This window comes from Schistocerca serialis, unplaced genomic scaffold (genome assembly GCF_023864345.2).
Source record: "Schistocerca serialis cubense isolate TAMUIC-IGC-003099 unplaced genomic scaffold, iqSchSeri2.2 HiC_scaffold_1353, whole genome shotgun sequence".
Classification (NCBI taxonomy): Eukaryota; Metazoa; Arthropoda; class Insecta; order Orthoptera; family Acrididae; genus Schistocerca; species Schistocerca serialis.
In genome coordinates this window covers 2,310,148-2,331,747 of record NW_026047573.1, presented here as the reverse complement: position 1 = coordinate 2,331,747, position 21,600 = coordinate 2,310,148, and the positions used below count along the sequence as shown (strand labels likewise).

The 21,600-nt window shown below is 45.4% G+C and overlaps 2 protein-coding genes across 2 annotated transcripts in view; both read right to left on the bottom strand.

Annotated features, from left to right (window-relative positions):
• Positions 1 to 218: 218 nt before the first annotated feature.
• On the bottom strand, positions 219 to 1,640 carry LOC126440165 (cylicin-2-like). The gene has a single exon (XM_050090607.1). The coding sequence runs from the start codon at positions 1,638 to 1,640 to the stop codon at positions 219 to 221; it is 1,422 nt and encodes a 473-aa protein (XP_049946564.1).
• Positions 1,641 to 1,790: 150 nt separating this feature from the next.
• Positions 1,791 to 21,600, bottom strand: part of LOC126440163 (eukaryotic translation initiation factor 3 subunit A-like) — a 43,707-nt gene continuing 23,897 nt past the window's right edge. The window contains exon 2 of the mRNA XM_050090606.1: positions 1,791 to 3,349. Coding sequence (XP_049946563.1) covers positions 1,791 to 3,349 — 1,559 coding nt within the window. The remainder of the gene's footprint in view (positions 3,350 to 21,600) is intronic.

The following is a 21,600-nucleotide window of genomic DNA, read 5'->3' as shown; positions in this document are numbered from 1 at the left end:
TCCGGGATTAGAATAGGCCCGAGGTATTCCTGATGCCTGCCTGTCGAAAGAGGCGACTAAAAGCAGTCCCTCCCCTTCAAGGGGTAGTTAGCGCCTGCGTCCGGAGACGGGCGGTTCCACGACCTATATTTGCGGTCATTTTGGTTTTTCGCTTCTTCTCGTTTCCTCCTTCCTTTGGTTGGTTCCCTTCTTTGTTCTTCTCCATCTCACTGTCTCACTTACTCTTTCCCTTGCCTTCCTCTCCTTGGCTTCCTCTCCTTGGCTTCCTCTCCTTGGCTTCCTCTCCTTGGCTTCCTCTCCTTGGCTTCCTCTCCTTGGCTTCCTCTCCTTGGCTTCCTCTCCTTGGCTTCCTCTCCTTGGCTTCCTCTCCTTGGCTTCCTCTCCTTGGCTTCCTCTCCTTGGCTTCCTCTCCTTGGCTTCCTCTCCTTGGCTTCCTCTCCTTGGCTTCCTCTCCTTGGCTTCCTCTCCTTGGCTTCCTCTCCTTGGCTTCCTCTCCTTGGCTTCCTCTCCTTGGCTTCCTCTCCTTGGCTTCCTCTCCTTGGCTTCCTCTCCTTGGCTTCCTCTCCTTGGCTTCCTCTCCTTGGCTTCCTCTCCTTGGCTTCCTCTCCTTGGCTTCCTCTCCTTGGCTTCCTCTCCTTGGCTTCCTCTCCTTGGCTTCCTCTCCTTGGCTTCCTCTCCTTGGCTTCCTCTCCTTGGCTTCCTCTCCTTGGCTTCCTCTCCTTGGCTTCCTCTCCTTGGCTTCCTCTCCTTGGCTTCCTCTCCTTGGCTTCCTCTCCTTGGCTTCCTCTCCTTGGCTTCCTCTCCTTGGCTTCCTCTCCTTGGCTTCCTCTCCTTGGCTTCCTCTCCTTGGCTTCCTCTCCTTGGCTTCCTCTCCTTGGCTTCCTCTCCTTGGCTTCCTCTCCTTGGCTTCCTCTCCTTGGCTTCCTCTCCTTGGCTTCCTCTCCTTGGCTTCCTCTCCTTGGCTTCCTCTCCTTGGCTTCCTCTCCTTGGCTTCCTCTCCTTGGCTTCCTCTCCTTGGCTTCCTCTCCTTGGCTTCCTCTCCTTGGCTTCCTCTCCTTGGCTTCCTCTCCTTGGCTTCCTCTCCTTGGCTTCCTCTCCTTGGCTTCCTCTCCTTGGCTTCCTCTCCTTGGCTTCCTCTCCTTGGCTTCCTCTCCTTGGCTTCCTCTCCTTGGCTTCCTCTCCTTGGCTTCCTCTCCTTGGCTTCCTCTCCTTGGCTTCCTCTCCTTGGCTTCCTCTCCTTGGCTTCCTCTCCTTGGCTTCCTCTCCTTGGCTTCCTCTCCTTGGCTTCCTCTCCTTGGCTTCCTCTCCTTGGCTTCCTCTCCTTGGCTTCCTCTCCTTGGCTTCCTCTCCTTGGCTTCCTCTCCTTGGCTTCCTCTCCTTGGCTTCCTCTCCTTGGCTTCCTCTCCTTGGCTTCCTCTCCTTGGCTTCCTCTCCTTGGCTTCCTCTCCTTGGCTTCCTCTCCTTGGCTTCCTCTCCTTGGCTTCCTCTCCTTGGCTTCCTCTCCTTGGCTTCCTCTCCTTGGCTTCCTCTCCTTGGCTTCCTCTCCTTGGCTTCCTCTCCTTGGCTTCCTCTCCTTGGCTTCCTCTCCTTGGCTTCCTCTCCTTGGCTTCCTCTCCTTGGCTTCCTCTCCTTGGCTTCATCTCCTTGGCTTCATCTCCTTGGCTTCATCTCCTTGGCTTCATCTCCTTGGCTTCATCTCCTTGGCTTCATCTCCTTGGCTTCATCTCCTTGGCTTCATCTCCTTGGCTTCATCTCCTTGGCTTCATCTCCTTGGCTTCATCTCCTTGGCTTCATCTCCTTGGCTTCATCTCCTTGGCTTCCTCTCCTTGGCTTCCTCTCCTTGGCTTCCTCTCCTTGGCTTCCTCTCCTTGGCTTCCTCTCCTTGGCTTCCTCTCCTTGGCTTCCTCTCCTTGGCTTCCTCTCCTTGGCTTCCTCTCCTTGGCTTCCTCTCCTTGGCTTCCTCTCCTTGCCTTGGCTTCCTCTCCTTGCCTTGGCTTCCTCTCCTTGCCTTGGCTTCCTCTCCTTGCCTTGGCTTCCTCTCCTTGCCTTGGCTTCCTCTCCTTGCCTTGGCTTCCTCTCCTTGCCTTGGCTTCCTCTCCTTGCCTTGGCTTCCTCTCCTTGCCTTGGCTTCCTCTCCTTGCCTTGGCTTCCTCTCCTTGCCTTGGCTTCCTCTCCTTGCCTTGGCTTCCTCTCCTTGCCTTGGCTTCCTCTCCTTGCCTTGGCTTCCTCTCCTTGCCTTGGCTTCCTCTCCTTGCCTTGGCTTCCTCTCCTTGCCTTGGCTTCCTCTCCTTGCCTTGGCTTCCTCTCCTTGCCTTGGCTTCCTCTCCTTGCCTTGGCTTCCTCTCCTTGCCTTGGCTTCCTCTCGTTGCCTTGGCTTCCTCTCGTTGCCTTGGCTTCCTCTCGTTGCCTTGGCTTCCTCTCGTTGCCTTGGCTTCCTCTCGTTGCCTTGGCTTCCTCTCGTTGCCTTGGCTTCCTCTCGTTGCCTTGGCTTCCTCTCGTTGCCTTGGCTTCCTCTCGTTGCCTTGGCTTCCTCTCGTTGCCTTGGCTTCCTCTCGTTGCCTTGGCTTCCTCTCCTTGCCTTGGCTTCCTCTCCTTGCCTTGGCTTCCTCTCCTTGCCTTGGCTTCCTCTCCTTGCCTTGGCTTCCTCTCCTTGCCTTGGCTTCCTCTCCTTGCCTTGGCTTCCTCTCCTTGCCTTGGCTTCCTCTCCTTGCCTTGGCTTCCTCTCCTTGCCTTGGCTTCCTCTCCTTGCCTTGGCTTCCTCTCCTTGCCTTGGCTTCCTCTCCTTGCCTTGGCTTCCTCTCCTTGCCTTGGCTTCCTCTCCTTGCCTTGGCTTCCTCTCCTTGCCTTGGCTTCCTCTCCTTGCCTTGGCTTCCTCTCGTTGCCTTGGCTTCCTCTCGTTGCCTTGGCTTCCTCTCGTTGCCTTGGCTTCCTCTCGTTGCCTTGGCTTCCTCTCGTTGCCTTGGCTTCCTCTCGTTGCCTTGGCTTCCTCTCGTTGCCTTGGCTTCCTCTCCTTGCCTTGGCTTCCTCTCCTTGCCTTGGCTTCCTCTCCTTGCCTTGGCTTCCTCTCCTTGCCTTGGCTTCCTCTCCTTGCCTTGGCTTCCTCTCCTTGCCTTGGCTTCCTCTCCTTGCCTTGGCTTCCTCTCCTTGCCTTGGCTTCCTCTCCTTGCCTTGGCTTCCTCTCCTTGCCTTGGCTTCCTCTCCTTGCCTTGGCTTCCTCTCCTTGCCTTGGCTTCCTCTCCTTGCCTTGGCTTCCTCTCCTTGCCTTGGCTTCCTCTCCTTGCCTTGGCTTCCTCTCCTTGCCTTGGCTTCCTCTCCTTGCCTTGGCTTCCTCTCCTTGCCTTGGCTTCCTCTCCTTGCCTTGGCTTCCTCTCCTTGGCTTCTCTGGTCTCCGCCTCTGCGTTTGAGACAGTCTGCCCTCTCTCTCCCTCTCTCTTCTTTTTCCTCTTCTTCCTTCCTCCCTGTGCGCGCCTGAAGGCCGACCCACGTGTTCACACAAGTAGCCGGTGACGGGGTAACCCGTAATTCCCTGCCCTGGGTAGACAAGTAAGGCACGCACGTACCCCCTGGTAAAGGCCAGGCCCAGGGAGGGGTGATTGCCTGAGCTGATACCTTCTGACCACGCCGATTGGTCCCTCTGTCTGTTTCTCAGGAGGTGTGACCTGAGGTGTAAACATTCACCTAAGGCGGGCGCCATCGGAGATGCTGGCAATCATGGGGGATTCCTCCGCAATGGATTTCACTTCTTCTTCTCTCGCACCTTCTGCCCATAAACGGAAACTTGACCAGCCACCAGTAACAAAAGTACTACCGCCTGCCCCACAGTTCCTCGTAGTTTCTCGATCTGAGGATGGCAAGGATTTTTCCTCTGTCAAACCTTTCGTTATCCAGAAGGGCGTAGATGCCATAGCTTGATCTGTCAAGTCGTGTACCAGGTTGCATAATGGTGCCTTGTTACTAGAAACTGAGAGCGCCTTTCCGGCACAAAAAATTGCTTCGGGCCACACTCCTGTACATGTTCCCTGTTCGGGTGGAGGCTCACCGCACTTTGAATTCGTCTCGTGGTGTGGTATATACTCGATCACTTGACGGATTGACTGACGAGGAGACTAAGTCTTTCCTCGCTGAGCAGGGCGTGACGGCTGTCCATAGGGTCATGAAAAAGGTCAACAATGACCTTGTACCGACCCAGACACTTTCCTTGACCTTTGATAGTGTTCAGCTGCTGTCACGTATCAAAGCGGGCTACAAGGTTATTTCTGTTGGCCCCTATGTCCCGACACCTACGCGCTGCTACCAGTGTCAGCATTTTAATCACACTCGCCAGTCTTGTTCCAATGTGGCTAAATGTGTCACTCATGGCAGGGATGACGATGAGGGTGACCGTCCACCTCCGTCTCCTCATTGTGTGAACTGTCAGGGTGACCATGCAGCCTCCTCCCGTGACTGTCCCATCTACAAGGAAGAACGCTGTATCCAAGAAATTCGGGTCAAAGAGAAAGTGTCCACCTCGGCTGCTCGCAAGCTATTTGCTAGTAGGAAGCCCACGCTGCTCCCAGCGGCAAATACAGTACTGTCCTCGGCTCTCCATGGACTACCAGGAAGGTGGCGACGCAGACATGCGATCTGACCTTCAGCACCACGGTCGTCTGTTCGGCCAGTACTAAGATCGCTCGGTCGATGTCTCCTCTTCCTCCCATCACCCCTCAGACACAAGCACCTTCATCAGCTTCTGCCAAGACGAAGACCCAGAAGTCAGATGCACGGGCCTTCAAGAAGGAACCGTCCCGTGCAGACTTCCTACGTACCTTCAACTCCCAGCCATCGACCAGTATTTCCACTAAACAACCTTCCAAGAAGGCTCATAGGAAGCACAGTTCTCCTTCTCCGCCATGGCACATTTCTTCTCCTGCGCCACCCAGCGTTTGCCACCCCAGGCCGTCATCCGTTTCGCCTGGCCGCACCACTGGTAGCCGAATATCTGGCCGTTCACCTGCAGAGGAAGCTCCCCCTCCATCGGCCATCTTGTTAAGATGGCCGATGGACCTATAGAACCAATTGACGATGACTGTCCGCCTACTGATAGCGGCGGCAGTGCTCGCTCGAAGCCAGGCCCTCAGCGGCCTTCAAGGTGACCCCTTCCTTCATCTTCCTTTTCTTCTCACGATGGCACTTATTCACTGGAATATTCGCAGCATTCGCTCCACCCGAGACGACTTGAAGTTGCAGCTCCGCTTGCACCATCCGCTCGTCGTAGCCCTCCAGGAAACGAAGCTACGCCCATGCGATCAAATTGCCTTGGCACACTACACCGTTGTCCGTTTTGACCTACCCTCTGTGGTAGGTATTCTGGGTCATGGAGGGGTTATGTTGCTGGTCTGGGATGACATTTACTACGATCCCATCACATTGCACACCGGCCTGCAGGCAGTTGCCATTCGAATTACTCTCCCCACTTTTACATTTTCCATTTGTACCGTTTACACTCCATCGTCATCTGCCGTTACAAGGGCAGACATGATGCAAATTATTGCTCAGCTACCTGCACCATTTTTGTTAACTGGAGACTTCAATGCCCACCATCCCCTTTGGGGCTCCCCAGCATCCGGCCCAAGGGGCTCCCTGTTAGCAGACCTTTTCAACCAGCTCAATCTTGTCTGCCTCAATACTGGCGCCCCTACTTTTCTTTCGGACACATCTCACACATATTCCCATTTAGACCTCTCTATATGTACCACCCAACTTCCACGCCAGTTTGAGTGGTATGCACTTTCTGATACATATTCGAGCGACCACTTCCCGTGTGTTATCCATCTCCTGCATCATACCCCCTCGCCGTGCTCAACTAGTTGGAACATCTCCAAAGCAGACTGGGGGCTCTTCTCTTCCAGGGCGACCTTTCAGGATCAGACCTTCACAAGCTGCAATAGTCAGGTCGCACACCTCACGGAAGTCATTCTCTCTGCTGCTGAATATTCCATCCCTCACACTACTTCTTCTCCACTTCACGTACCGGTCCCCTGGTGGACTGCAGCATGTAGAGATGCTTTACGTGCTCGTCGACGTGCTTTATGCACCTTTAAACGCCACCCTACAGTGGCGAATTGTATCAATTATAAACGATTATATGCGCAGTGCCGTTATATTATTAAAGAAAGCAAGAAAGCCAGCTGAGCTGCTTTCACAAGCACCTTCAACAGTTCTACTCCTTCTGTTGTCTGGGGTAGCCTGCGTCGGCTATCTGGCACTAAGGTCCACTCACCAGTTTCTGGCTTGACGGTCGCGAATGACGTCCTTGCGGCCCCTGAGGATGTTTCCAATGCCTTCGGCCGCTTTTTCGCAGAGGTTTCGAGCTCCTCTCATTACCACCCTGCCTTCCTCCCCCGAAAACAGGCAGAGGAGGCTAGGCCACCTAACTTCCGCTCCTCGAATCGTGAAAGTTATAATGCCCCATTCACCATGTGGGAACTCGAAAATGCACTTGCCCGGTCACGGTCCTCCGCTCCAGGGCCTGATTCTATTCATATTCAGATGCTGAAGAACCTTTCTTCTGCGGGTAAGGGTTTCCTTCTTCGTACTTATAATCGCATCTGGATTGAGGGACATGTTCCCGCATGCTGGCGTGAGTCTATTGTTGTACCGATTCCTAAGCCGGGGAAGGACAAGCACTTGCCTTCCAGTTATCGACAGATCTCGCTTACCAGCTGTCTCTGTAAGGTGATGGAGCGAATGGTTAACTCTCGTTTGGTTTGGCTGCTTGAATCTCGACACCTACTTACCAATGTACAATGTGGAGTTCGTAGGCGCCGGTCTGCTGTTGACCATTTGGTTACCTTGTCGACCTTCACTATGAATAACTTCTTGCGGAAGCGCCCAACCGCGGCTGTGTTCTTTGATTTGGAGAAGGCTTACACCTGTTGGAGGGCGGGTATTCTCCGCACCATGCATACATGGGGCCTTTGCGGTCGCCTCCCTCTTTTTATTTGTTCCTTTTTAATGGATCGACAGTTCACGGTACGTGTGGGTTCTGTCCTGTCAGAAACCTTTCGCTAGGAGAATGGGATGCCACAGGGCTCAGTTTTGAGCGTCGCTCTGTTCGCCATAGCGATCAATCCAATAATGGATTGCCTCCCAGCTGATGTATCAGGCTCCCTTTTCGTGGACGATTTTACCATCTGTTGCAGCGCGCAGCGCACATGTTTCCTGGAGCGCTGTCTTCAGCGTCCTCTTGACCATCTTCACTCCTGGAGTGTCGCAAATGGCTTCCGTTTTTCTGCAGAGAAGACGGTCTGTATTAACTTCTGGCGCTAGTTTCTCCCACCGTCTTTACGACTCGGTCCTGTTGCTCTCCCATTCGTGGAGACAACAAAAATTTTAGGTCTTACATTTGACAGAAAACTTAGCTGGTCTCCACATGTCTTATTTGGCTGCCCATTGTACCCGTTCTCTAAATGTCAGTGTTCTCAATGGTATGTCGTGGGGAGCGGATCAGTCCTATTTCGCCTATTCGGTCGATTGTCCGCTCCAAGCTGGATTATGGGAGCTTCGTATACTCCTCTGCACAGCTGTCCATCTTACACAGCCTCAACTCCATACAACATCGGGGTTTACGTCTTGGGATCGGAGCGTTTTACACTAGTCCCATCGAGAGTCTTCATGCTGAAGCCGGTGAATTGCCACTCACCTACCGGCGCGATATACTGCTTTGAGGGTATACCTGTCGGCTACTGTCAGTGCCCGACCACCCGTCTTATCATTCCTTTTTTGACGACTCTCTCGACCGTCAATACTGGTTGTATGTCTCTGCCCTGCTACCCCCTGCAGTTCGCTTTCGTTGCCTCCTTCAACACCTTGATTTTTCACTTCCTGCAACCTTTAGAGTGGGCGAGAGCCCCACATCACCTTGGCTCCAGGCTCAGGTTCGCGTTCACCTTGACCTCAGCTCGCTCCCAGAGGAGGTTACCCCCGGTTCGGTATACCACTCCCATTTTGTCGAACTTTGTTCGAAGTTCATTAATATGACCGTCATTTATACAGAAGGCTCTAAGACCAATGACGGGGCTGGGTGTTCTTTTATTGTTGGGGCACAAAGTTTCAAATACCGGCTCCATGGCCATTGTTCGGTCTTCACAGCTGAGCTCTTTGCCCCCCTACCAGGCTGTTCTTTACATCTGCCGCCACCGACATTCTGCTTATGTCATCTGCTCTGATTCCCCTGAGCGCCATCCAGAGCCTCAGTGATCCGTATCCAGTTCACCCTTTCGTGCACCAGATCCAACGCTCTCTTCAGCAGCTGGTGGACGACGGTTCTCCGGTTAGCTTTATGTGGGTTCCTGGCCATGTCGGTATCCCTGGGAACGAAGCTGCAGATGCCGCGGCCAAGGGTGCGGTCCTCCAGCCTCGGAAAGCTTCTTGTTGCGTCCCTTCATCAGATTGTAGCAGGGTCATTAGTCAGCGCATTTTGTCGCTGTGGCATGCCGTTTGGGCTGCACTTACGTACAACAAGCTTTGGGCCTTGAAACCTCTTCCCGCGGCTTGGACGTCCTCCTCACGCCCTTCTCGGCGGGAGGAGGTAGTTTTGGCCCGGTTACGAATTGGACACTGCCGGTTCAGCCATCACCATCTGCTCACGGCTGCGCCGGCGCCGTTCTGTCCATGGCGGTCCACCACATTTTAACGTCCTGTCCAGATTTTAATACACTGCATCTTGATCTTGGCCTACCATGTACTCTAGATGCCATTTTAGCGGATGACCCAGGAGCAGCTGCTCGCGTACTTCATTTTATCAACTTGACAAACCTGTCTAAGAACATTTGATTATGCTGTTTTTAATCCTATGCCTGTCAATCTGTCTTTTATCATGTTTTCCATTTTAGTTGCTGTTTTAAACTTGTGCCTCGCGGTGCATTCCTAACATAGTCTGGGCGCTAATGACCATTGAAGTTGTGCGCCCTAAAACCACAAAAAAAACAAAAAAAGAGCCGTCTACCCCATCTAACATTTTCTGCAGTAACTGGTACTTGGGTTTAAGCAGTGTTTCAGAGTAGACGAAAAGGTGCTTGAAGCGGACTCAGTCTGTGTGTGTTAACACAGCCATCAAGACATTTGTCTAACCACAGTTGGAAGGACCTACAATTATAGCTCGTATGCTGTTGTGAAGGAGTGCTCCATTCTTCTTCTTCTTCTTCTTCTTCTTCTACTACTACTACTACTACTACTACTACTACTACTACTACTTGGTCTTCTGGTCTTGATCATCACAGGACCAGTCACCAACAATAAAGTCCTTGCAGCAAGTGTGCATCACCCAGCCTGCCATGATACCTATTGTGCTATGTACTGGCGTGCAATAGGCTTTTATATGATAAATAGTGTGTGTGTGTGTGTGTGTGTGTGTGTGTGTGTGTGTGTGTGTGTGTGTGTGTGTGTGTGTGTGTGTGTAGCCACTATAGTGCAATCACCTTACGAACTGAACTAAAACGGCTACACGACAGAATGAATTCCACATGGTGTATTTAAAGGGAAGTGTGTCACATACATTAACGTACATTAAGGTGTACTAAAGTGCATTAACAATTGTGACATTTTTGTCTAGAGAAATAAAAAAGACAAAGAGAAAGTTAATATTATAAATATATTTATTTACTCGAGACATAAAATTATGATCAGCATGGAAAACAATAAGTTCATTCTTTTTCAAATGGTGCAACAGAAGTACAGTATTTCGAAAAGAGTTGTTTCTTATATCCCTCAAATTAAGCAAATGTATCTCATAATGTTATAGACCCATTGAAATAGTTGGGTATGCCATCAGTAAATTTGAGTTCAATATTCACAACACTTATTTGAGGAATAGCACAAGACTTCGGCGCTGCCGTTATACAGGTGCTAAGACAATGGTCTATATCTTCTATGTGAATGCTACATGTCTGAAGCCAGTTAATGATGTTACTGTATACAGCTTGAACTCATGGGCGCCATCTATTTAGTACTAGTTACTGCCATGTCTAGATTGAATAAGTTATCAACAGTCGAGTGCTGCATGAAAATACTATGACCCCCAGCACATTTGATATCCTCTCTACTTCGACGATCATCAGTTATTTTGCTCCCCAAATAGCAAAACTCCTTTACTACTTTAAATGTCTCATTTCCTAATCTAATTCCCTCAGCATCACCCGACTTAATTCGACTACATTCCGTTATCCTCGTTTTGCTTTTGTTGATGTTCATCTTGTACCCTCCTTTCATGACACTGTCCATTCCGTTCAACTGACCTTACAAGTCCTTTGCTGTCTCTGACAGAATTACAATGTCATCGGCAAACCTCAAAGTTTTTTTTTCTTGTCCATGGATTTTAATACCTACTCCGAAATTTTCTTTTGTTTCCTTCACAGCTTGCTCAATATACAGATTGAATAACATAAGTGATAGGCTACAACCCTGTCTTACTCCTTTCCCAACCACTGCTTCCCTTTCATGCCCCTCGATTCTTATAACTGCCATCTGCATTATCATACTCTTCTATAAATGATGTAGTGAAATATGGCTAGTCCTCCCTCAAATGTCTACATCCTTCACATTCATCTTGATGATCAAACATGTGACGATGCTTTGACGGTGACAACACAGCAAAGACTGAATGTGCACCGCCAATCAGGTCATCTGAGTGGTGAAACAAAATAAGTCGCCGTCCTTGATGACAGTAGTTGAGTGGACGTGACGCAGTTGGCCTTCTTTCCAACAAAATTCAAACTTCCCGCCAAAATCCGACATCTTGAATGACGCCCTCTGCTGGTGGCTATGTGACTTAGCCAGTTGGACCTCGTGGCGAACACACCTGCATGATATTGTTGAAGTAATAATAAAGACAAGTCAAGTTTTACTGCCATTATTGTGCTGGAATTTGAGCTTGCCGCCATTTTCTACGGGGTTGGGGGTTAGTTTAGTGGACGTACCCCAAGTGGTCTATTTTCCTGCCATTTTCGTGGTGTGATGCATTATCCTGCTGGAATTTGAATTTCCAACCAATTTTTTTTCTGGAGGGTTAGGTTAGTGGAGGTAGCGCAATTGACCTATCTTCCAGCCAAAATTCAAACTTCTCACCAAATTCCGCCAACTTGGATGACGTCATGCGCTGTTGCTAAGTCTAGAGCCGCCATCTTGGATGACGTCATCGCCGTCATTTTGAATAAATTTGCAACAATGGCATGTCGGATATAACATACCTTGTCCCCCTACTGTTGGTATCCATGTAAATGAGGCAGCCGATATAGTAGGCAATGCTACAGTCTCCCTTCCTCAGCCCACTGTTCGCGTGGTGCCCTTCACCGATCTGCATTGTGTCTTATTTCGTCGTGTTGCTCTTTTATGGCACGCTCATTGGTCTACACTTCCCGCTAATAAATTGCGGGATGTGAAACCTCTTCTCAGTGCTCAGACATCTTTCTCCCGAACTTGTCATCTGGAGGAGGTAATTTTAACTAGACGCTGGATAGGGGACTGACTTCTTCGCCATTGACATCTTTTAAGTGGCGATGCTCCCCCACTTTATCCCCACTGCTCTCAACTGTGGATGGTGAGACACCTTTTTCTTGAGTGCCCCTATTTTACTCCACTACAAGCCCATCTACAGCTGTCGCCTGATATGCCTTCCATTTTAGATGATGACACGCGCTCAGCTGATCGTGCCTTCGAGCTTATCAGTGTCAATGAGATCACGTCGGTCATTTGAAGCTCTTTTTGGGAAAAACAACCCCCTCTCCTACAGTGGTTTCCTAAGTTTCCCTTTGGTTTTTTAGTTTCCCCTCTTTTTGAGTTTAGCTTTCATTGCTGCAGATTTCCCATTTGGTTTTTGTACCCTTCCCTAAGTCGCAGAGTGGGCGCTAATGACCGTAGCAATTTTGCGCCCTAAAACTGTAACAAGATAAACTGTAAAATGAAAAAAACTACTTCCTTAAGACATCGATTCCCTGTGATACATGCACAATATAGTTTCGCAGAGGTGTATGGCATCCTCTGTTCATATCCGATCACGGTTTAGAAATTATACTATGCCTGCATCAGTCCCATACAAAATGATCTTTAGTAACGGAGAATACCTCTCACAAGGAAACTGACCAACGCATAGCAACGATGTTCGACATGTGAAATTACAAGACATGCCGCCACTAAATCTGTAAACAGAACATCTGTCAAGCAGATGTATCCATGGGAATTCAGTATCTCACAAACTGCCACTAACATAGAATCAATGTAATTATGAAACTGAAGACTCGATTTTATGCCAAAGATGCGGCAGGTTAATGGAGTACCTTGCAAATATCTTCGTTCATCTAGAGGAAAGTGCCGAAACAAGATGGGCGTGTTTCGTCGTCGTCGTCATACCCACACACATGAGATGGAACTCCTCTGATGGCAGATCTGCTGTTAAAGATCGCGAGTAGATAGTGCTCTAAGCCTCAAACATAACATACAGTTGAATACGAGTCGAACACAGGTTATGCCACACAACTGATGCACCCTAACAGAAGGGAAAAAAATTTTTAAATGATCTGACGCAACATCTTCCTATCTCTAGAATGCATCTACCATTCAATCATCTACCATTAGATCATACTTCGTTACAAACTCATCTCAACCGGTCATTCCATCCACTTTCTGTCATCCTGCACGGTTGCAAGTAAGTTTAGGCGCAGATAGAAAGCTACAAACACAAACAAATCTTCACAAGCATCCCATACTTAGGCATAGTATCACAAAAAGTAGCTAACTTATTAAAAAAATATTAAAATATTTTTCTCCATAAACGGCAAACTTGGATACCACTTACCTCACGCAGGGAACACAAACAAGCCAATAACATAACACAGTGGAATATATAAATTACAATGTAACAGTTGCCCTGCATTTTACATAGGAAAAACTGGAAGAACCTTCCACACACGGTATAAAGAACACACCGACACCTTTCGACTACACCATTTTGAAAAATCTACAATAACTAACAACATGTATATTAATAAACAGACTTGACGACATCCACAACAGCCTAACTGTACTTCACACAGAACCCAACAGTAAAAAATTTAATCTACTAGAACAGTTAGAAATAATGCTACACAAAGAAAAATGTTCCGAAAACTTGTTGAATGAACAAACAGAGTTTAACAGCCACAATTTTTTTACACCTTCAAAAGTTTATTTTTTCCTGAGAAATCAAATCCATAATAGTACGAACAGCTGACAACCTACAACATGGTGCCAAATAATTATTTTAATAACACCTGTGTACTAATACTATCACGTTATCTTCTGTGAAACAAGAAAATCGATTATATTTATAAGTAGAACATCTGTATGAACGAGAATCTGTGGCAGGTTTACGTTCTGCTACTACAATGTGCGAGAAAGTGTGTGACTATGTATATATCCCAGTATGTACTGCAAAATTAAAGACGTATATTGTGTATACCAACTGCACAACAGAAGCAGACATCATACAATGTTAAACTGTAAGTTATTTTCATATTATTAACGCTGTTAAACTTACATCTAGAATATACCATGTTGTAACAGAAAAATGTAATATCAACAGGCAAACAACTAAAAAACCTAATGTAAATCGCTAAAAAGCACCTGCAGATGAGCCTCCAGTGCTCGAAATGCATAGTGCAGTAAATAAACGCAACTTGTGACTGAAGGCGGTTTGTTCTTCATTTTATTAAAGAATTCTTCCAATATGAGATGGCACCCTTGTCATCGATGGATTTCTTCTCCAGTGCGTTGTATGGAAGAATGGTGAAACACTTAAGTTAATGCTAACCAAATACGTTGAATACTTAAGAAGTGTGGTGGTCGATGGCTACCCAGAAGACTTGCCCACCAAGAGAATCAAATATGCTAAGCACCTCTGCCGAAACAAAAGACACACTACTCCTGAGGTCATATTTACCGAGCTAATGATGGTGACTATGACTCAGGAGCAGTTCCTTTCCAGAAATAAAGTACATCTCATTAGCTTGCTTATTTCGAGGCTCGAAGATGAAGGCTTCTCAGTAAGGCAAGCTACTGAAGACGCAGACCACCTAATTGTTGCCACAGTGCTTGAGGTTTCACAGGAGCATGAGAAGGTTGTGGTTGTTGGTGAGGATACGGACCTTCTCATCATGCTCAATGCCCTAGCCACACCATCAGCAAATATATATTTCTTGAAACCTGGAAGAGGAAAGACCTCATCAAAAGTATTTGATTCTAACAATTTCAAACTGGCAAAGATCAGGTCACTCATATTTCTTTACCCCATAAGTGGATGTGACACAACTTCAGCACCCTTCGGTCGGGGCAAGAAGGAGGTGGTCAATCTACTGGTCAAAAATGTCTTCTGGAAGATATCATACCTTTCTGAGAGCATGACACTCAAGCTGAAGCTATTGTCGAAGCTGACCTCCGATTTACGGAGGTATGGCAGGAGAGACTTAAGACAACTTGCGATTCGACCTGTTTTCCAAAGCGATTATGAAATTCAGATTCACCCTAGCATCCCTACCACCAACGTCGGAAGCAGATCGCCAGCATTGCTTGTGGACCTACTTACAAGTACAAATGTGGATAGGACACCAGATGGATCCGCTCCTCTGGGGATGGCAGGCTTCAGAGTTTGTCTTGGCCTCATTCCTACCTCCAAAGAACCAGCTCTAAAGAACCAGCTCCACAGTCTCTTCTCTCAACAAGACAGTCAAACGTTGACGTATGTGAAATTTGTGTACATACCTACTTTTACCTTCTCATCTCATACATTCACGTAAAATTCTGTAATTACGAAATATAATAATCACTACTTAATTTCAAGGAGTGTCTCTCTCTTTTTGTATCCTTCATATCAGTTGAATGGGTATCACTATATTATATTGAGGGTTACGAACGGATACCACGTACCTGACAAGACAAATTTCACAGGGGAGCTAAAAAATAACCTTTAATAAAAATTTTGATTGTTTTGATTTTTTATTTAGAGATAATCGCTTATTACTCACAGGTTGTGCATTGTATTTTTTGCATCATTTTGTTATAACATGCATTTTTCCACTTGCAATTTTTTTGAGTCAGAACTTTCTCTGACATCTGTCAGATACGAGGTCTCAGTTCTTAACCCTCGACATATGAAAAACTTTAATATTTTTCAAATTTTACAAAATTTTAGTATTTTATTCTATTACTATATTACATAAGTACAAGACAATTGGTTGCTATAGTTCTGTGTTTAAAAGACTGTACATAAGAATTACTGAAGAACTACATTTGAAATTGATGAGAAATGGTCCAAATTTAATGAGGAGCAGTACACAAATGGGTGGTTCAATAAATTCACTTTTGGTTTCATCGAATGCCAAATTTCTCTCTCCATATCTTTTTTTGTGAACGACACTATTGATAGGTGGGTTAGTTTCTACGATAATACCAAAAAACAGAGGTTAAAACGAAAAATTTTTATGAATATGTGAAATTGGTCCAATTTTGAAGAACACTAGTATGGAAACGGGTGGTCCAAGAAATATACGGATGGTCTCGTTCAATGCAGAGTTTCATGCCCTACAATTTTTAATTGCACTATGTTTTCGATTTGTGAGTCATTTACGAGATATAACCACGAAACCGAAAAATACCACTTTCTCGGGTACATTTTTGGCCCCCCGCACTTTTCCACAACTCGGCAGTGGGGGAAAACCTAGGATAGTCATACTGGGACACAAACGAAGCAATTAAAACAATAAAATTTTTGTAGCAATTATTTCCGATTGGAATGCTAATTCTACTGGACTAATTGTAAATACTGTTTGTTAGGGTGTGTGTGGCAACGGCGCAGTGCCGTATCACGCGAATGAACGCCACAATAGATAATAACATATGCACTAACCGTCGCATGCAGACGGCCGACATAGTAACCAAAATATTGGACATTGATTTACTCCAGGGTATAACTGCTCTCGGAACACAATTCATAGGTTGCAATCACATTCTAGGAAACTGTCGATGAATAACAATGACAGAAATAATGGACGCAGTATATCGGGACAAAACACGAGGCCTGCGCCTAACTGGACGCCACCCCCGCAAAATCATGCCGTGAGCACTTTAGAGGTGTCCCAGGAATGGTCCTCAAGCAACGCTGGTGGGTCATACTAAAACCGCCCCCATCGTACTCACTACGACCGTCAGAAAGGGGGGCGAGTGGAAGTGATAGACGGCATGAAGAGCAGTGGCAGCTGTTGGGTAAGAGCACAAGAGCACATGAACACCGTACCATTTGGCACCTTGCTGATTTATTGGTTATTTTTCTTTGAACGCTTTAAACATAATGTAGATGGGGTAACCCGAAATAAATGACACCTACCGCGCTACGCTACATTGTTCCCCTGACTCAGTGAAACTGAAACTTTGGATCACGATAACGGGCGCACATTCACGGGCCGAATACATACGGATTTGATAAGCAATGTGCACAGTTCACAGCACTCATCTACAAGTTTACATCAATGCCAACAGGTGACAGCGCACTGCAGCAGTCGTTTGCTTGGCATAAATCCCACTAGGCAGTTGGCACACTGCACAGATACGCCAATTCACCCGCTATATGGTAACATTAGATCGGACATTGGTGTATTTTATAGATATACTGGCAAAAAACACCTACTTTGTGAGATTCTGAATGAGATACAGTACATTAAGTTCTGGATTTTATCCTACAGTAATCCATTTGAGGCACTCAGAACCATAAAGCACATCATCGTCAATTGTGAGTGTAGAGCATTTATTCAATGCTTCTGAAATCTGTTGACCTTTCGGTGGGTCAGGTTTATCGGCACTGTAGGCCCACATTACATGTATATCTGAACATTCAAGAAAAGCTGTCTCACTGGTTTCTCTGATATTCACTTAAATTTGGGGGTCAAGGACAGTGTGCTTTTGGCCCTCGTGGCTCTCAGCGCCTTATTCGTGTTCTGGTCAAGTGACCTCATTGGTAGATGGCACTAGTTGAATTTAATAATTTCTGTGAAAGGCAGTGTGTGTTTGGAGTTGGCTGTTTACTGCGCAGGAATCGGCTTTCTTGTGCAGTGCCAACATCAGTTTTGTTGAACCTGTCGTAATGAGCGTACAGCATTGTGAGCCGGGAGTCCCCCATTTGGGGAAGTTCGGCAGCCGAGGGCAAGTGCTTACTGCATTCGACGCCCACATTGGGCTAAATGATAGTGACACAAAACCCAGTCCCCAAATGGAGAAAAATCTTCTGCTCCAGCTGGGAATCCAACCTGGGCCCCTTGAACCTGTATTAAACGCTAACAGAAAACAGAATCACCAGGAAAAGGAAGCAGGGCCTCTCAGACGACATTCGTTGTTTGAGAAAGTGAGGAAATCAAATAAGCGTGACTAGAAGCGAACATTCAACAAAGAAGTGTATAATATGCATAAGCTGTGTGCGTGCATCGTAATAATTCCCGATTATCGGCCTGGAAATCAATTCATTAACTAATACATGAATTGTACATGCATGAATTGTACATGCATGAATTGTACATGCATGAATTGTACATGCATGAATTGTACATGCATGAATTGTACATGCATGAATTGTACATGCATGAATTGTACATGCATGAATTGTACATGCATGAATTGTACATGCATGAATTGTACATGCATGAATTGTACATGCATGAATTGTACATGCATGAATTGTACATGCATGAATTGTACATGCATGAATTGTACATGCATGAATTGTACATGCATGAATTGTACATGCATGAATTGTACATGCATGAATTGTACATGCATGAATTGTACATGCATGAATTGTACATGCATGAATTGTACATGCATGAATTGTACATGCATGAATTGTACATGCATGAATTGTACATGCATGAATTGTACATGCATGAATTGTACATGCATGAATTGTACATGCATGAATTGTACATGCATGAATTGTACATGCATGAATTGTACATGCATGAATTGTACATGCATGAATTGTACATGCATGAATTGTACATGCATGAATTGTACATGCATGAATTGTACATGCATGAATTGTACATGCATGAATTGTACATGCATGAATTGCACAGGCATGAATTGCACATTTTTCAGAAAAACTAAAAAAGGCGCGAAAACTGCCACTTCCACAAATATATGAAATGGAGAGTAGTGAAAGACTAAACATTGTTTCATTCTTGCCATTAACTGCACTAAATAATATACAAAATAACAAAATTCCACATACATAAATTTTTTCAGACAAGTTGAAAATTATTATTATTATAGACAGCGGCGGAAGTTGTGCAAATATCTTGATAAGCATAACTGTTTTACAGTAGATGCTATTAATTTCACACTTGTGTATTTAACTGACTTTAAAAATTTGTGACCACCCCGAACATACACCTACGAGGAAACCTGATGAAAAGTTTCGTATGCTACAATATAAAGAGGATACAGATATTCGAGAAGAACTGTGAGGAGATTTTAAATCGTGCATGAAACTTAAAGAACTAGTTCAGGCAGCTGTGAATGCTGTAGTGGAGAGCATACCCACGACAGTTGTACTGGACAGAGGACCAGGTATTAACGTCCGTGACGTGAAATTTTCAAAAGTGTAACTAGTAAATCTAGTGTACCGATAATGCCATTCCAAAACTGTGTAGTCTCCGGTGCTACTGGTGCCAAGGGACAATTAGTTAGGTGACTGTGGAACGTGAGGTCCGAACAGTAGTATCATCTACATAATGTGTGCACATAATTTCCTTAATAGTCATAGTTGAATATTTGCATGGAAGTAAGGCGCTGCACGAATTTCAAAAAAGTTTGCATTGAAAAACAAGAGTCGCTATGATGTTAACTTTCGGTGCATACTACATTATATTATAGCGGTGTATTAAATTTAGCTAACATACTGAATTTTTGTTTAGACTTGGGACTTGGTGTCTGTCATGGATCTCGAAAAAACTGCTCTGACGTATCAATGAAGCCACAGTGTAATATCAACATCATCTCTTATATTTCCTCAACTGTTTGAGATATCGAAATGAGATTTTGGCAAATGATAAAACGCAAAGAGACTATTTTTCCTTATGTTTATTATGCAGAACTTCATTTACCGTGTTATTCCACGAACTGGACTTTCTCGAAGAAAGCACATGCTATAGGTTTCGGAACAATATTAGACAGTACACGTTTATATTTATACCGCGGGTGTGGTTTTTCATAAGCTACCGATCTTACTTTTCCTCAGTTCCTTACTTCAACTTCATGAGCCACTGTTTCGGAATTCTCTCTGCACAACATGTTTGTGAGGTGAAACTGTAAACTCTGCTGTGCTCTGGCAAAAGAAGCAGGTTTTAACAGGGCAACAAGTGAAAAGTACAGGTATTATTAAAATTCGGCACTCATGATGCTTCTCTGAAAATTACAAATGGTTAATAAACCAGGCGAAAACCAATTCAGCGGAATTCTTTTTTGATATTAACGAAAGCAGAGGTGGCAGAGCTTTTCGAATGGTCACCATACAAGTGAGGGCTCCACTTAATACTAAACGAAAATTTTGAGCGTACGCTTCAGTTTAGAACGCACTCCCCCTCCAGCGCTGTGGAGTTCCTCTACAGGGCGTGCCCGTAACCCCCACCACCACCACCACTCTCCCCAAACGTGCCCAGCCGTTCGCGCAGCATTATTCGGCGCGGGCTCAACGTTTCTCACTGTCAAGAATTTGTCTGTTTCCTGTCTGGTAGACATGGGATTTCTGCGAAGAGGGGACGCAAAGATCGACCATCTGAACGGAACAAGTTGTAAGTTTCTTAAGGAAAACATCATGTCATGGTAGGTATTGCGAAAAAGTGAAGGCCAATGTCTCAAACTGATAAAAACTAAGGCTCTGTCCACTAGTAGTGGGCAGTACTGTGTTCATAATGCACTAGAATGTCAGAATACAGGAGATGCCATGGATATTTTATCCCATATTCAAACGAAAATAGGCGAATCAGGGCATTTAACAGAACAACAAAAGGCTGAACTAGCTGATTTGCTGAATAAATATTCAAATGTCTTACCGCATAATCCTGGTATCAAGGGGTACGAATATCATGCGCACGTAGTCCCTTATGAGATGTATCATAGGCGCAAACAAAGTTGACACTGCGGGCAGAGGCAACTGTAATTGCGAAATGCCTTCAGGTCAATCACACCAGTCATGCGCAGACTACCAACTTCGTCTGCACATACAGTACTGTCATGTGACATATTGCTTTCCCTGGGCCTAAGGAAAGGTGGTGAAATTTCTATTGCATATATAGTATTAATAGTTAGGATGGCATTTTGTAGTCAGTCCGGCGAATTTCTCTTCTAAAAATGAAAAAAAACTTTTCTAATTTTAAAGCATGATCCTTCAAAGTTAAGTGAACCTCTTGTAATTATAGATAGTAAATATTTCTGTTTAATTCATGACAGTCTCGGACAGACGATCGGCTGTACTAATCTCATGGACTAATGTATATATGCAAATATATTTGTATAACAACTGATCAAGATTTGGACACAAGCTTTGAAGCAGTAGAAGTACGCTTTGTTTCATGGTTTAACCACAGTGGCGTGTAAAGCTAGGAATTTTAAATATGTTCTGAACAGTACAATAGTTAATTCAAAATAATTTGGGAAAGTACTAATTTATGACAGATACATGGTATGGGAATGAATATTAAAATGTACACCATAAAATCACACTTTTACTGTAAGCACAACCAGTATGGGTAGGATATACCAGCAAGCAAGAGAAATAAAAATCTTTAGCTATGCAAGCAAGGCACAAATCTGTAATTGTGTATGGCTTATGTTTAGCTTATTTTTACAAACGTAGTTGCTAAGTTTTGGCAGGAGCCAGTAATTATTTTCTTGTGAATTTTTCTACATAAATAAAGCAAGCACATAGTACTAATACAAAAATCTAGGAAATGAGTTGCTTATTGAGTCTTGTCAATCTCGTAGTTACACAAAATTTCTCTTTGTGTGTGTCTGGATGCCCATGTTTGATTCGCGCACGCGGCGGACGGTTTATTTACCCATTTTTTTCCTGTGGTAATTTTCGCTTATTGCGTAGACACCGTAATTTCTATGGAAGTAAAGGTCGTATAGCGATGCCATGTACGAAAAGAAAAAAGTTTTTCTTTTATGAAATATATTTCACATGTAAACATCAGGCCACTAAACCAAGTAACTAAGTACATGAGCGAGTACTATGAGAACATATAAATCTTGTTACATAGCTCCACCGCTAAAATAAAAAAAAGAGAGATATTAATATACAAATAATTCAAGTGTTGTATTAAGCTTCACCTTGCATGAGAACAAAATACTTGCACAGCAACTATTTGATTGTCAACGTACACAGAAGCTCCTGAGAAAAGAGACACAATGATTCTGTAGATAGTGCAGTTTAAAACCCACTGTGGAACTCAGCACATACTGAAAGGCTACGCAAGCATAAGCAAATACAACATGTGAAAGCCCATAGTAGTACGTGAATCTGTACTCACCTCTGCTGCGTCGGAT

Bases quoted from the DNA above. Each gene is read 5' to 3' on its own strand.
- LOC126440165 (XM_050090607.1), bottom strand. From the start codon at position 1,640: ATGAAGCCAAGGAGAGGAAGCCAAGGAGAGGAAGCCAAGGAGAGGAAG.